Source organism: Apodemus sylvaticus, chromosome 15 (genome assembly GCF_947179515.1).
Source record: "Apodemus sylvaticus chromosome 15, mApoSyl1.1, whole genome shotgun sequence".
Lineage (NCBI taxonomy): Eukaryota > Metazoa > Chordata > Mammalia > Rodentia > Muridae > Apodemus > Apodemus sylvaticus.
Window position 1 is genome coordinate 55,402,311 of NC_067486.1, and position 16,754 is coordinate 55,419,064.

The 16,754-nt window shown below is 41.0% G+C and overlaps 1 protein-coding gene across 5 annotated transcripts in view; it reads right to left on the reverse strand.

The window, feature by feature from the left end:
• Nucleotides 1–16,495, reverse strand: part of LOC127665493 (cell surface glycoprotein CD200 receptor 1-like) — a 28,926-nt gene extending 12,431 nt beyond the window's left edge. Inside the window, exon 1 of one of the 5 annotated variants that reach the window (XM_052157819.1) lies at nucleotides 16,157–16,495. In XM_052157819.1, coding sequence (XP_052013779.1) covers nucleotides 16,157–16,220 — 64 coding nt within the window. In that variant the 5' untranslated portion in view covers nucleotides 16,221–16,495. Of the gene's footprint in view, nucleotides 1–15,774; nucleotides 15,859–16,156 lie in introns of those variants that run through there. The other 4 variants (XM_052157816.1, XM_052157818.1, XM_052157817.1 and 1 more) reach the window with 4 other exon arrangements.
• Nucleotides 16,496–16,754: the final 259 nt, after the last annotated feature.

The following is a 16,754-nucleotide window of genomic DNA, read 5'->3' on the forward strand; positions in this document are numbered from 1 at the left end:
TTTGAATGCATTCATCATATGAAAGGTATATAATTTAATGCAATATGCTAATTAACTAAAATGGATAACCAACTTATATGTGAGTCTAAACATGATGTTTTATCTCAAAATGTATATAATACTTCTTCACCCAAAAATAAAAACTCAAGTTAAAAATAAAAATCAAAGGATTAAGGTCGACACCATTCATCGTTTTAGTAAGACAAAGGGCTGGTGGTGAGGCTCGGTGGCAGAGGAGAGGCTTAGCAAGCACAACACCCAGGGGTCAGTCTTTGTTATAACCTAAAGAGAGCCAGGTACAGACAGGAAATGACTGAGCTGCAGTAACAATCCTAAAGTCAATGTTGAACAAAAAGTATCACTATCAACGCACAATGCTTTTCACTGCACATACTTTCTATCTGCTGCCAAGTGTTGAGATCAGACATTGCATAGCAGCAAAGAAAGAAATGTAACACCGAACTAACAGTTATTTTTAGAGCTAGCATAGCACACATTCAAGTGCACAAAAAAAAAAGTTTTAAAACTTTAAATCATACAGGAAGACCTCCAATCAGAACTTAATTAAATTGGAAATCAGTGAAAATGAGATATGTAGGAAAACATCGCACACCATAATGCATGACTCTGGCCAAAGAAGAAACCCCTAATGAAATTAGAGGCTGGTTTGATGTGATGAAAACAGAAATACAAGAAAATGTGGGATGGGCAACTAATGCAGTACTTACAAGAAAATTAAAAACATTAAATACTAGAGGTTCTTTTTAATCTTAAAATTCACCCAAAGGACCTGAAAAAATAAAATAAATAATAATAATCTTTGATCAGAAATCAGTAAAACAAGAAAAACTATATGAAATATTAAGAAAATAAAAATAAACCCCAGTGTGGGTGGGGGAGGAAGACGGAAGTCCCCACCTCTAGCTGAGGCTAGCAGTGGACGGCTACTGGGGGAGGCACAGTGCGTTTCCTTTAGGGGTGCAGTGCCTGGGTAAGTTGACCATGCTACGGTGGATGGCCCTACACCCATGCGCGCATGGGCAGCACTAATTAGAGTCAAAGATTTTTGGTTTGGGTTTTGGTTTTTAAGAGAACCTGAATGGAGTGACCCTGGAGAAGTCCAGAGTAGATCAAATATGGTAAAATACATTATATATTGTCAAGAACAAGTTCTATACCCCATAAGTTCTCAAATAAAAATATTCAATATTTTAAAATAAATAAATGTATAAACTCTCTGTACAGTGGAATACTATTCAATACCAAAAAGAAAAACAGCCAATGATCTTCACAATGATTCTGCTAAATGAGACAAGACAGATGAGAAACCATACACAAAAGACACTTATCATTAACTAAACTTAGAGTCAGCATAAGAAACAGGTTCCACCATAGCATTCTCATACGTATGTGACAGGGGCCTTCTCTTGTCCCTTCCACTGCCTTGGCCCATCCCTACTTTCCACATATTGCTCAGCCCCGCCAAATAGTCTGTCTCCCTTCCACTGCCCTGTCAAATATGCATACATATGTACATGTATATCACTTTCCCATACACATACGAGTTTAAATATAGATACTATATCTGAGAATGAATTTGGGATTTTTGCCTTTATTTTCCTGAATACCTCAGTTTGACTTCCCACCTCTCCCTTGGGTCCTCTTTTCCACACATCTATGCATATACCTATAAATCTAGGTCTGCATGAGAAAGAAGCCTGAGATGTTTATCTTCCACAGTCTAACACGTTTCACTTAACAGGACACCAAGCTCTGTGTGCTTCGTGGCACGTGACATAATTTCATCCACATACCTTCTTTTCTTTATCTGTTCTTCCATGTGCAGGCTATGGTGGATAAAGTAGCAGTGTAGCAATGAACACGGACATGTGAGCATCCGTGTGGTTCACTGACAGATTCCTGCTGGACTAGACCGGAAGTGGTGGAGCTAAATGGATGGATTTGAATCCAATCCCGGGACTCAAATGGAGGAAGGAGAGAACTAACTCTTCATGAGTTGACTTCTGACCTCCACCTGCGCGCGCGCGCGCGCGAGCACACACACACACACACACACACACACATTTACATTAAATATTAACACATTAAATATAGTTTTAAAAACTTAGGAGCTAAAGGTATAACTCACTAGTTTAGAATCCTTCTTACCGGCTTCGAGGCCAGCCTGGTCTACAGAGTGAGTTCCAGGACAGCCAGGGCTACACAGAGAAACCTGTCTTGAAAAAACCAAAAAAAAAAAAAAAAAAGAAAAAGAAAAAGAATCCTTCTTACCGTTCCAGACAACTTAAATTCACTTCCCAGCACCCACATCAGCTCCAGGGGATCAGATGTTCTCTTCGGGCCTCCACAGAGCGTGGAGCATACACACACACACACACACACAAATAAATAAAAATGATTTTAAGCTATTTTTGTTCTCTTTTATTTTGTTTCTGAGGCAAATGTCTGTCTGTGTAGCCCTGGCTGTCCTGGACCTCACTATGTAGAGCAGTCTGGCCCCGAACTCACCGAGGTCCACCCAGCTTGGTCTCCGCAGTTCTAGGATTAAAGGAATGCACCACCACGCATTCCAGGAAACTCCATCTCAGCCCGGTCAGAATGGCCACCGTCAAAAACAAATGACAACAAATGTTTCAAAGATAGAAGGAAAGAGGTGCCATTACTCATTCTTGATACATAAAACCAGGGCAGCCACTATGGAAATCAGCGCGGAAGGCTCCTGAGAGGCTGAAAACGGATCTACCTTATGGGCCAGCTCCGTCACTCCTGACCGTAGACCCAGAGGACTGTGTACATGGGGCTTGTACACATGCTACTCTCCTCACCACAGCAACGGACCGGAAGCAGCCTGGAGGGATAGCTATTTGAAAAGCAGTGTATACACACATAAGACAGAGGTCAGCTGTATGGAAAACTTGAAAATCAGAGGAAAATGGATGGAACGAGAAAACATAGTCAGCAAGGTTACGCAGGCTCAGAAACACAAGTGTCCTCTGACCTCTCTCACTCGTGCTTCCTAGACATTTAATATGTAACCACGTAGGTGTAAATATGGGTAAAGACCAGGAAACTAGAAAGGAGCCAATCAGACTGAGGGTGGGGGCAGGGTGGGGTGGGGTGGGGTGGGGCTTTAAGGAAAGGGGTGGGAAATAAAGTTTCTTTATTTCCAGAATGAAGTGGAAGGGTAAGACTGGTGAAGGCAAATAAGTGAGGAGCAGAGGGCTATTAAATATATATATATATATATATATATATATATATATATATATATATATATATAAATTTTTTAAATCCCATCTGGAAACTTGATGGCCTGTAAGCTAATTGAAAAATAAAACATTGTTTCAAAAAAAAAAGAACAAGAAAAGAAAGAAACACTTAAGTTTTAACAAATGTCCTATCACCATATACAGCTACACAAATAAGCACAAAACAAAGACCTAGGGGATGAGCAAAAGCAGCGTTTAAATACGGAGGGAAGAAAACTTTTCCACCTAAGTCATAATCGTCAAAGGAGAATGCCTTTTGGTTTTACTGTTAGCGAAACTTCTTAGTAACTCTGAGCAGCAGAAGTTTCCTTTCCCAAATCATCTTTGTCATTTGCCCGAGCAAGCAAATGCCACCCACACACGGGACACACTGCTAAGGCATGACTGTGCAAACCCGGAGATGGGGAGAGGCTTCCTTAATGACAAGAAAAGGCCCTCAGAGACAGCACATGACTTCCTTGTAAGATTAAACAATTTTCATCCGTTGCAAAGTGCTGCATTTTTTAGGGCAAGCTCTTTTAAAAAACAAAACCCTGGAGGGAGGCATTTCTGAAACCTCGGTCTTAGCAGCGCCTGGTTGGGAGCCTTCTGCTCAGATGGAGCGCGGAGTACACCATAGGAAAGCAGCTGTTAACAGTCATTTACTATTCCCAGTGCATAAAAATAAGAAACAAAAAGTTAAGATTCCCTTCCTTTTCATTCCTTACCGAGTCTTTTAAAAGAATGTAAACTTGTCATTAAAGATCTAATAGATGGCCAGGCATGGTGGCACACGCCTTTAATTCCAGCACCAGAGAAGCAGAGACTGGTGGATCCCTGAGTTTGAGGCCAGCTAGGGGCTTCCAGGACACCCAGGCCTGTACGGAGAAACACTTATCACGAATAATAAGGCAACAACAACAACAAAAAATCTAATAAACGAACTCTATATTAAAACTTTTAAATTAGCCCCAAACAAGGTTTTTTTAAAAAAGAATCTACAAATTCATAACTGTGTCGCTGCAAAAATTAATAAATTCAGAAGCTGTCATTTTCATTTGTTATTTAAAAACCAAAAAAAAAAAAAATATCCTTTGGTTTCGGTGGAAATATCTAAGGAATACCAAGCTAAAGCTTTTCTCTCCTCACCATTAATTTCAAGCTCCGTGGCTGTTTTCTTCAAAGCTAAACTAATTCGCTGAGCTCTAAAGGCTAGAGACTGAGAGATGGGAGTTTTGGGTCTTCCTTTTCCTTTGAATGTTTTATACAATTAGATGGATTGAGACACAGTGCTTTCCCTTCTGAAAAATATAGGATGTTGTCATTTATTTTACAAACGACGGATAAGTATAATATAAAAGCACATCACAACCTGAGGTACTAAATTACTAAATCTGTTGTAATCATGGACACATTTCTCCTGAAGAATCAAGGTTTCTTTTTAGTTTGTTTGTTTGTTTGTTTGTTTTGGGCCTATCTTTGTAATGTTATCTGCCCTGGAGCTTGCTACATAGACAAGACTCACAGACATCCACTTGCCTCTGCCTTCTGAGTACTGGGGTGAGAGGTGTTTGCCAGTACAACCAGGCTCAAGGTTTTATTTTAAATGAATGCAACTTCATAGTTCGCATCTTCACCATAAAAGATCCAGAAATCCAGACGGCCTTGGCCGACACTTTAGTCAGCTACACTGAGACCTTTATTAAGCTCTGCTGCAGGGTGACTTTTGCCACCCACAAGCATAATACCGTCACGATGGTGTGAAGATCTGCTGGCCCAAGTTCAGGCTAATGTGGCAACTTTAATTGTGGCTTAGTGAGTGTTTTTCTACATTTATAAGCTACCTGTTGTAGCTGTAGGTTAGAAATGTGTCCTTCTTCCAAGATGTTTTTGAGAAATTAGTAGAATGAGATGAAAAAAATCATTGAATTGTGGGATTAAGTTGCCAATTTTCCAGAGGTTCTCAAACTAAGGTACATCCAAATGTCTTCCCTGCATTCTACTCTGATCCAATGGTTTTCACACTGTGATAGGAAATTGGTAGAAGTCTGTGATTGCTAGCCAGAAGATCCAACACACACTCACATGCAGACACAGACACATACACACACACATACATACACACTCTCACATACACACAGTCACTCAGATACACACACACTCACATACACATGAACTACACACATTCAAAAAAAAACATGGCTTACTCTCACCGTTTATATGAAAATAAATCAGAGGTGTAAACATGAAGAACAAAAATAGAAAAAAAGGAGGGGGGAGAGAGGTGGATGATTTTGGTTTTTGAATCTCCACCACCATATATGATGAGTAGGATCTTGCTTTGCTAGGCTTAAGGGGTTTCCTGGGACACAGAAATTTTAGTTCTCAATCCAGAAGGAAAAAAAAGAGTTCATGTAAACTGAGATGATTCATCTGCACTGAGCAACTGAAAGCCATTACAAACTAGAACATTCAATATTCCTGTTAGGCATGACACACACAAAAAGTAAAAGATATTATATTATTCAGAGCTGTACATATACTTGATGACAAAACAATTAAGGAAAAAGTACTTGTGCAAAGGGAACGATTTCCTCAGGAGAATATGCTGTTGTCAGAGCAGAAGTCGGGAAGAAATTCACAACGTAGTATACATTAACATGGGAGAAAACATAAATAATTGCAAATAAATAAAAAAGTACAAATTGGTGTGTTTTATTCTTAATATTCTTAGCCTAATTGGCACAACTGATCTGGGATTTGTTTCCTAGTCTTAAACTTTATGGAACTATATTTTCTTATTAGAAATACCAACTTAGTCACAGACAACACTTATCTAGTGTTAAGTAATAACATTTTGAATAGAAGCCCAAAGTTACAGCGAAGACAGAGGAAAGAATATATCAAAATCTGAGTCGTAAGACCAACCAATAAATTAACTTTTCATTTATTATCCCTGTAATCTTACACAAGTTTCTGAGAACCTCAGTTGCTTAATTACACATGTGAGAACTGAGAATCTAACATCATTAGTGGTACTTACCCAAGGGTGATTAGTCATGTTATTAGTGAATATAATTGAAAATAATAGCTAGCCATATGGAAAAAGTAAAATCAGGTTCCTATCTCACTCCTCAGACAAAGGAAAGAAATATTTAAATGTCATTTTTTAAAGCCTTGAAAGAAAATATGAGTAATTTGTGGTTTATAATCTTAAGCAGAGCTGATGATGGATAAGACCCTATGTTGCTAGAGCTGCGAGGCTTCCTGGCGTGCCAGAGTTTAAGTACTGAAACCAGGAAGAAAGTCCCAGGTAAAACAGGATAGTTGACTTTAACCAGAAACTTTTCAAACCCCCATAGAAAGCTGAAACCATAATTAAAAGTACCAAAATATTTAACTCTAGATACTTAACTCTAGAACTTATATCCTTTGTATGGCCAAAAATAAAAATAAATCATTAAAAGATTGCCAAGCAAAATTGCAGAGACTGTCCACAACATTTGTGATAAACAAAGGCTAATTTTTTTCAGAAAATATTCAGAAAGCATGCAACCGACTCAAAAACAACAGGAAAGCAGAATAAAAGAAAACAAAGATTTAACAACATGTTGGAACAATTCTACTGATCAAATGGAGCACGGAGACCAAATAAAACACCCAGATAGTTCCCAAAACGAAGACATGCAAACATGATTACAGAAGCAAATCTTAAGACACAAGAATTCAAACAACAAATTCAACAAATAAATAAGATTTAGAAAACAAGCAACAATTATGGTAAATAATAAATCTTATTCCAGTTTCCGCAGCAAAGTAGCCATTTGTGTCAGTTGGTTGTGTCCACTGCTAATAAAGGCTTAGTGAAAGAAAGAATAAAGGAAGGAAAGAAAGAAAGAAAGAAAGAAAGAAAGAAAGAAAGAAAGAAAGAAAGAAAGAAAGAAAGAAAGAAAGAAAGAAAGAAAAAAAGAAAGAAAGAAAGAAAGAAAGGCCTCTAATTGTCAGATAATCAAAGCTAATCATTGGAAAGAAACTTGTTCCCTGACATAAGACAAATACTATAGACATGTGCATATATGAACCATAACCACAAGGGATAATAGCCAGTGTATTCATACTAAATAGATATTCGGATTCACATATGCAAAGACATATAATAAAATGTTAAATCCAGTATTGGTTCTAATTTCTCAAGAAACTGAAAACGGTCAAAATGCCAATCTGTAGAGAGCTAAACTAACTGTATGTTGTGAAGCAATGCATGTAAAAATTCTTTGAAAATTATAAAATAATCATCTTTAAATGTTTATGAATACAAACTGTGCTAAAAACATCAGTCACTTTGTTGGACCTAATCCTCCCAATAACTCTAGAAACTAGATTAAGGATTTGCAGCAAAATCTCTTGAGTTTCCTATTAACTGGCAGCTAGTTTAACACCTTAAAAATATGTTAGGAACTAAGCAAGAGTGACTGCATGCTAGCTCAAGCCCATCATCTGCTAAGTGTCTGTCTGTGGTATGGAAACTTGAGAAAAGGTCACACTCAGACCTTTAAGAGTGTGCACCTAGGGCTCTGTTGGAGGCCATGAACTTGACGGAAACAGTGCAACAGAGCAGAAAGCAAGTGTGATGTTGAGAAGTCCAGAAGAAGAAAGATCTTCTGATACAAAGGATGCAGACCAAGTTTAATAGGGGAAATAATTGAAGTAAGAACTTTATTACTTGGCGACAAGCATTTCAGTGACGGCCCTTGAGATCTGTAAGGGAAGCCATCTCAGTAGAAATGTAGCGGCGGAAACCAGCCTGAAAAAAAGGACCTGGAGAGCAGAGATGATAGAATACACAAAATGGAGGCTTAGACAAGAATTCTGCCCTAGATAAGAGGGGAGTCGCGAGGCCTTGGCTTTGCTTCCTGTTCATATCAAACTTGGGACAGAGCTAGAGCAACAGCTGGTGCTTGAGGATTGAGGAAGCGTCTGAGGACAGAGGAAGACAAAGTGTGCTTGAACATAGGAAGAGATCGAAGCTGATGAAGAAAGCTGTTTCTTCAGATCCTAGATACTGAAGAAGTGAGAGGCGAACAGTAACGTGGTTTCCTTTAGAAAAGGCTGAAGAAGGCCTGCTTACACATGCGTGAGGTCGTAAGGATGCTCAAGGCAAGCAACAGTTAAGACACTTAGTGTCCATTAGCTAGCAGGGCCGTAGGCATGCTAGGATAAAAAAGCAAGGTCTCAGATGCCTTATCACTGGGAAGTTAAAGATCACACTGGAGATGATTCCATCAGAAATGAGCTACTATCCTTTGTCTGTGCAATAACAGGGATAACCCAGGTAGCACAGAGACTAAAAGACACCTAGGGCAGTACTCTTAACTATAGCTCTATCCATATCGCCTACCAAGGTTCAAGAAAGCCCATATGCCTGGACCTTTGGAAGTCCTTAGGCTCCATAGGAGACTCACTGCGGCACACCTTGTTGTTGCTGTTGATGTTGTTGTTGTTTCGGTTGTTTGTTTCTTTGTTTGTTTGTTTGTTTGTTTGTTTGTTTGAGACAGGGTTTCTTTGTGTAGCCCTGGCTGTCCTGGCACTCACTCTGTAGATGAGGCTGGCCTTGAACTCAGAGATCTGCCTGCCTCTGCCTCCTGAATGTTGGGATTAAAGCCACTACATGGTTCTCTGTGTCACAATTTAAAAGTACTGGATTACAACCGTAGCCCGGCAACAGCTAAGAAGGAACCAGTTAAGGTTTGCTTTGGAAATAAAACTCGTTAGACTTAATCATTTGGAATCTGCCAGTATTTACCACTTCAACTTTTTTTGTTGACACCTTAGAAAGGATAATGGAAGTAAAGGTTCCTGTAGCATGCAATGGATAAGTTGGACAGACAGAGCTATTTCATGATAAAGTAAGAAAAAAAATTACATATATATAAAGGTAGTTACTAAATACCTTAAAATTGCATGAACACACGCAGATCAAGAAGATATTTTTACTGAGTCACCCCATTGTCTCAGATAAGCATCCTGAATACACTCCCAGGTTTACCACTGGCGACGGGGTGGGGGTGGGGTGGATTCTGCTTTCCCCTCTTGCTGCAGTTCCCTTCCCCTTCCTTTGCTGCCTAACTTCTAGAATGAGTGGCTGGGGCTCTCAGCATCGATCTTCCTCCCACTTACTTCCCCAGCAGTAGCAGCAATCTGACTGCTCCCCCGCCTTCTACTCAAACTGCAATCTCGAGGTCACCCGCATCTTTATACGCAAATTAGGTCTTCGAGGCAGTATCTGTGCACCTGGGTTGCTTGGCTGGGTTTTCAGATTGGGGAAGTTAGAATTAAAATGGAATTATTTGTATGAATTAATTCATTTTTTTAAAAATCAAAAGGTAAATAAAGATGGGCAGGAACCTCACGCTTGTGCGTGGTTAAAAAAAAAAAAAAGAAAGAAAGAAAGAAAGAACTGTCATGACTCTGTAAAACCATGTATAACGGTCACTGCTACCTTACACAGAAAACAAGAAAATTACCCAACAACTGGGAAAATATGGACAGAGCCCACTCATGCCATGAATCCTTTCCGGCAATGATGATAGTTTGAAAACATCCTGGGTAATCCTTCTCTTTCCACCTTTAAAAACTTCCCTTAAGGGTTCTAAGAATCTTAGTCTATTTACTTTGTGTCTAAGTAAAATGATTTCTAAAAGCAATACATAAATAAATAAATAATATACACATAGTTGACACTGACCCGCCAGTGTGGGGTAACTCCTACATATATTTACTAATCTTTGGGGCTTCTCTCTCTGTTTGTTCTCTGAGTTAACAAGACACGTGATCACTTTCTCCGTCTGAAGCCCCTTTCTTCACCTTCACCACAACACCTACATGTTTCTTCTCTGACTCCTTCCCTGCCGACCCCAATACCCTCTCTGTAAGCTACCTTTCTCCTTGGGCACCTTGTGTGGGTATTCTCCCAAAAGTCAGATCTCCTTTATGTTAGTTAGTTAGTAAGTTAGTTAGTTAGTTAGTTAGTTAGTTAGTTAGTTAGTTAGTTAGTTGGTTGGTAGGTTGGTGGGTTGGTTAGTTAGTTAGTTAGTTAGTTAGTTAGTTAGTTAGTTAGTTAGTTAGTTAGTTCGTTAGTTGGTGGGTTGGTTGGTTGGTTGGTTGGTTAGTTTGTTAGTCAGTTAGTCAGTTAGTTTTATTTTTGTTATTTGAGACAGCATAGCCCTGGCTGGCCTCAAACTCAGAGATCTGCCTGCCTCTGCCTCCTGAGTGCCAGGACTAAAAGCATGCACCACCATCACCACCCAGACACCTCTGTTTTGAAAAACGTTTTATTTGCTTGTTCATCTGAGACAGGCTCTTACTATGCAGCCTGGGTGGAGTATACCACCCTCCCTCACAGATCTGAATGCAGAGACTGAAGGGATGCACCACCATCCACGGGTCTTTCGTAAACTACTCTCTCCTCTGCGTCTTCTCCCATTAGCCTTCCCACCTTCCCGAATCCCTGCTAACTCTCCACACTGTTGGCTCCCTCACTCCCGCCGTACCTGAGCTCTCTGTCACACAGACTGTCTCACCAGCCCCAGACAGCTCATCACACAGCCCTTCCTCTGCCATCTCCACCTGATCTGTCGCTTCTTCGGGCAGCCTCCCTGGTGCTCAGACAAGATCAGATTTGTCAGTTACATTTTCATGCCATCCTGTAATTGCCCTACATAGTTTATGTCCTTGGATTATTTGCAAGAATTTGTATAACATCTATCTTCCCTACCAGATCCTAAGCTCTAAGAAAGCAGGGTCTATGGCTGTCCCTTTGAAGTGCTGGGGTTTCGTTTAAACCCTTGTACATGGTAGAGCAATGGCTCTACCACTGAACTACACCCCCAGCCCTGCTACATCTTTCTTCATCAAGTATCACCAGTACAAAGCACAGTACTGGCACACAGCCAAACACTCCCTTGCTTGCTGGTTGACCAAATGACCAAGCCTCATTTTAGTTGTGACTTATTTCCTGCGCAGGAATCTCAAGCCTCTAATTGTTCTTGTTTCTCTCTTAAACGTGATTCTCATTTCTGGTGCATCGCCTCTATAACCAGGGATTCCCATACACACAACAACACTTGCCTCTGCTCTGTCCCTTCTATTGTTGGTCCCGCAGAGCCATTCCAACCTGATTCATCCACTGAAAGGTGACAATGAGGTGGCATTATCAGCAGTTCCTAGAACATGGCTAGTCTTTATTGGCCCACATACAAGATGGGAGAATACAGATGTGTCTTGAGTCCTTCCTGCCTAAAAATTCTGGATCTCCTAATATTATCATACCTATTTGTTTCATAAGTGAGGAGATCATGTTTAAAGAAACTAAGCAATTTCTTATAGGTGAAAAATAACATAGTTAGACAGATTAAATGTGGTCAAACCCCAGCAATAAGGATAAAATGTGGAAAAGAGCCCTAGAAGATCAGGGATTAAATTCAGAGAAATGATGTGAGAGGCAGGACAATTCCCCATTAGAGAATTTTAGGTGCTAAAAGGAAGGGGGGAATCAATCTCAACCCATAATTCTACATATCTCCAGCAAATATGTGCTTTGCTAATGAAAATAAAATAAATCTTTCAGGCATAAATAGTTAACTCTTTCCATATAAAAGAAAACTGGGAGAACTTTTAAACTGCCAAAAGTAAAATAAGAATTAAACTTATAAAATTGATTTGGAGAATAATACCAGATAGAGGCTCAGAGTTTCATGAAGGAATGAAGAACACAGGAGGCAGGAACTATAGCATGTATCTGGAATGTGACACCCAGAATGCCCTTCAGGGATAGCCCTTGCTCCTGTGACTGAGAGCAGTGAGTCCCTTCAGTTTTCAGAGACTTCGAAGGATGGTTTGGTTTCTTTGCTCAAAATCAAGCCCTTCCCCGGGGCAGCCCACCTAACAACAGAATAAGGTGGAGGTATAAACGATGAGTGTGGAATCTCTCAAAAGCCCATCCAGCTCAGCTCCCCCACTGTGCCCAACGACAGTGGTGACTGAGATGCAGGAACATCTGTATGCAAAACCCCATCTAAGTCTGACTCCAGGAAAACCCAGCACAGTATCACTAATTCAGAGCAGCAGAGATGCTTAAAGAAAATCACTTCTTTCTACATGGAAGAACTGCCAGTTGTGCCTCAGTGGTGGCACTCCTCTAGGGTACTTTCCTTAAACACAAATAAGGTTGTGTTCTCAGAACGAACGGAGCCTAGGTCTTCAGACATGCAAGGCATGTAAATTCTAGGTATGAAAACCCTGAAATCTTCGCTTAGCTTTAACGCATGAATGACATCAGTTCTTGGGGGAGAATGAAATGAGTAAATTATAACCCACTCATAAAAATTTCATGTATTTGTGATGTTTATCATTTCTTAACGTGACGGGCAGTGATTGCTTCTTAGGGAGTATTAGCATCACTCGGTCCAAAGCTACATGACACCCTCTGTCCTGCTCTCTAGACCCAGTCAGGAGCTAGCAAACGGGGATCATCGACATCAAGGGAGAGGACATGAAAGCTCATTGTCACTGATATCATTTTAACGACTGCATAGATTAATTCTTCAGACACAATACAAGGCCAAATGACCACTGGATGGCTTTGATGGTAGCATCATCAGCTGAAATTCACCTGGTCATATTGAGAAATAGTTTATCACAGTGAGTACCTTCATTGATCCCATCTTGTTCTAGCCATTTCCAGCTGGCCTCCCTGTATCTAGCATCTGTATCAACTAAGTTCTCAAGCTCGGAGCATCTGTTTCCTCCTAGCTAAGGCTATGCATACAGTTTGTAGGTGACATTGTCTCCTTTCCCGTGTCTTTTTAGAGCTTGCTTTCTGTTACACAGAGAAAGTTATGGCTCCCCGGACTGAATGCTCGCATTTCTAGTGCTTCATCTCTCGTTTGTCTGCCTGTCTCAGCTTTGAGGGAACATCTGCTCCCCAAGTGGTTCGCAAAGGCTGGATTTTTCTCTTCTCCCCAGTATGGATGGGCGTGTCCGTCCCTCATGTCCTTCCCCTACAGCTCCCTTCTCAGCCACCAATGCCCAGCACAGAACCTTCTATTGTAGGAACTCCTGTGAAGACACTCCTGACTCCGCCTTCAAAGGGAATCTTTTACGAAGCATCACTGCCAATCAACGGGATCCTGCTGCCACATTCTCCTGTCTGAGATTATTGCTTCTCTTTACAAACTAACAGATGACCTCACCGTCAACTGTACAATATCCAGATTCCCTATCTGTTAAAGGGATAGGGAATCCCAATCTGTTAAAGGCTGATCCTCGGAGAGCAGCCTTATTTTTTCATTATATAACACACTGTTCCTGCAAGGTAGATCTTATGGTCTCGCAGAACCTCCGGGTCTCTCTGTTCTGTGACACACCCTGCCTCCCAGTTTCCTCCTCTATCTTCTTTCTCTATCTGCCAAAACCTGCAGGTCCAGGCCCACTCCCCTAGAACACTCTCAACACACTACAGTTTTACTGTTCTTCACATTTTTTATTTCAGTATTTTCTGACTTTCAATGTTCCTTAAGGATTTCATTTTATTTTCATCTCCCTCATTTAGATTGCTGGAAACTTTTAGTCAGCTTTCTTGCACATCACACACACACACACACACACACACACACACACACCTCTTAGTATTCTTATTCAACAGAATCTTGAGCATTAATGTCCAAAGGAAAACACACCTCTATGTTAGGCTAGTTGGCAAATTTACAGCTAGCACAAACTTTAAAAAGAAAGAGAGAGGCTAAGTCAATGAGGCCTGTTCTTGCTCTTCTGATATTGCCTTTGATCCCCACAGGTCTCAGTGCCTCCTCTTGTTGGTACCTGCCCCCTAGCGGAAGGCAAAGAAAATGAGTAAAAATTCTGAAAGGGAAGAAAACAGTAGAGGGTTGGCTCCCTTTTGGTCTTAGCAACTCATATTGGCAAAACCAGCAACTTCAATAAAAGGGACCTTTTATTGAATCTCAGTCGGGACATGAAACTATAACTTGAACGTAAGAACTTAGGAGACAGTGGGACAAAATAAGGAGAAAGGAACGCTACAGTCTGTGACAGTGGAGGACAGATAGCCGTGTGTGAGATAGCTTAGATTCTTGTTAACTTGCCCCTCAAGTGCTTTATTAAATAAATGCCACAGGGTTTGAAGTTTAAAATAAAACGTAAAAGTAAATAGGCAAACCAACAGCCTTCCGACATTCACCCCGCTGGCCCACGCTCTCCCCTGTGTGAGTGCATCTTACACAGCGTGAGCTTCTCCTGTCAGCAGCAGCAATAAGCGAAGCCATAAACGTCGCAGCCCTGGCTGACCTTCAGCTCGACATTCTAAGCCATTTCTTGGTGAGCTTGTGATGCCAAAGCATGTGTATAAAGGAATTTACTGATTGGCATTCGAACCGCTTGGTGATTTCCTGATGACACCTTGGGTTTCAGAGACTTGGTGAACGTAGTTGTCCCCAACTTATGTTCAGACGCAGGTTTAAAAAAAAATGAACCTTTCAGCCTTCAAAAATCAAATTCTGGTATGTTTCCATTTTGTTGCTTTTCCGTCTGGTCCGCCAAGTTAACACTCAACCTGACACAGACAGCTCCTAGCCTGCCTGCCTTTTCCTGTCAAATGGATCCTGCACAGACTTCAAAGCGCTTTCTAGAGAAACTCAACTACTGAAAGACTCAGGACACTCCCTCCCCCATTCAAATTATAACCAAATATTAGCTTAGAATTTTCAGCTGTGCTACGATGGGTGGTTCTCCTTAGTGAAAACAATATGGGTAAACTGCTCACTAGGATGTATTGTGGTGCTTATGTTAGGGAAATAAGTGTGCCGCTAGTCCTTTATTACTGTGGACAAAAATTTTCACCTCCCTAAGCTTCAAGGTCTAGCTCTGTGAAAGGGAGCTTTCTTCCATCCCTACCTCAGTGACTCGCTATGCACATCAAAGAGAACAGATAACTGAAAATTCTCAGCAGAAGGGTGCTGTGGTAGATCATACTTATTTTATAAGTGCTCATCAGAAATATCATGCGATGCTCTTTTTTCTGGAAGATAGACAAAAATGTGATTTTTTAAAGGAATTCTGGTGAAAGGCAAGAAACTCTGTGTCTCCCTTAAATTGTTAAAACTATACATTTTGGAGCTAAGCGTACTGTTCCCTTGCAGCTGCTGCAGCTACTAAAAGCGAAACACGAAAAAGCCTCCTACGCCAACTCCCACCGACCTTCTACAGTGAAATCAGGACACCTCCACAGTAGCCCCAAATTCTATTCAGCTCCCACAAAACTGCAGACATTGAGGAATGCACCTCCTGATTCAGAAAGTGTCTCCTGTAGCCCACATATTTTCAAGATGAAGTCAAACATACATCATAGAAACACTGGTGTAACTGTATGCATAAAGCCCACAGTCACGGAAAGTGACAGAAAAAAAAAAAAGACGATACGTTCCCAACTTACACTTTCGGCGAGGGACACCTAGATGGGATATCAGAGATGATAGTTGGTTTTTTTTTTCCCAAGAAGATACAGAGAACCCATGTCATTTCGATTGCTATGAATATGTGTTTAATTTATTCTGCCTTGTCCTAAAGGGGGAGGGGAGAGGAGGAAGCAACACTGGAGGAAATTATAGAACACGAAGCAAAAATAAATCAGACAAAGCAGAAAGTAGGGGTGACGAGATAGCCTATATCTGGAGGAACCCTCATCTCTCCAACAGAAATTGCCTGGCGTTGCCCAGCGCAAAGTGACAAGGCTTAACTACTGCGCAGAACCAGTCTCTCCTCCCTCAGTCATTCTCCCCCAGAAAACAAACAAACAAACAAAAAATCAGACTCACCAGCTGCAAAGGCCCCCCATATCAAGAGCACTGCTAGGGGCAAAGTTCTCCCAAAGCAGAACATTTCGGTTTTCTGGTTTTCCGCTGTTCACTCAGTATTTTTTCTGCTCACAGGTAGGGGAGCAGCAGTGACCGTGACCAGAGTCCCTCTGCTCTCGGGCTGGCTTCTGCGTGGTAGCGCACCTCTTAACCCATGGGCAGCAGGGAGCAGTCCTGTCCTCCCTGCCCACTCCTTCCACTCGGCGTGCTTTAGTCTGACTAGTTAATTTGGAAGAAACGTCTCTGGGACTTGACACAGCAATAGATTTCCTGTGCAAAGCCGTGAAGCAAAGACAGAGGAAGCTGAGCCCATTGGCTCTTTCTCTTCTCCTGCTGCTCGCAGATAAACTGTACAGTAAGGCTCTGAACATGCCCGAGACGGGATGGCTGTGTCTAAACCTCCATTCAAAACTGAAGAGGGTTGTTGATCGATTTTCCGCGTGTGCTTGTAAATTTCCTAACCACAATGAACTTCTGGGAAGTTCTCTAATTAAAAAAAAAAAGGGAAAAAAAAAGGTTGTATAGCTTTCCTCAGTCTTTAAAGGCAGAATAAATGCTT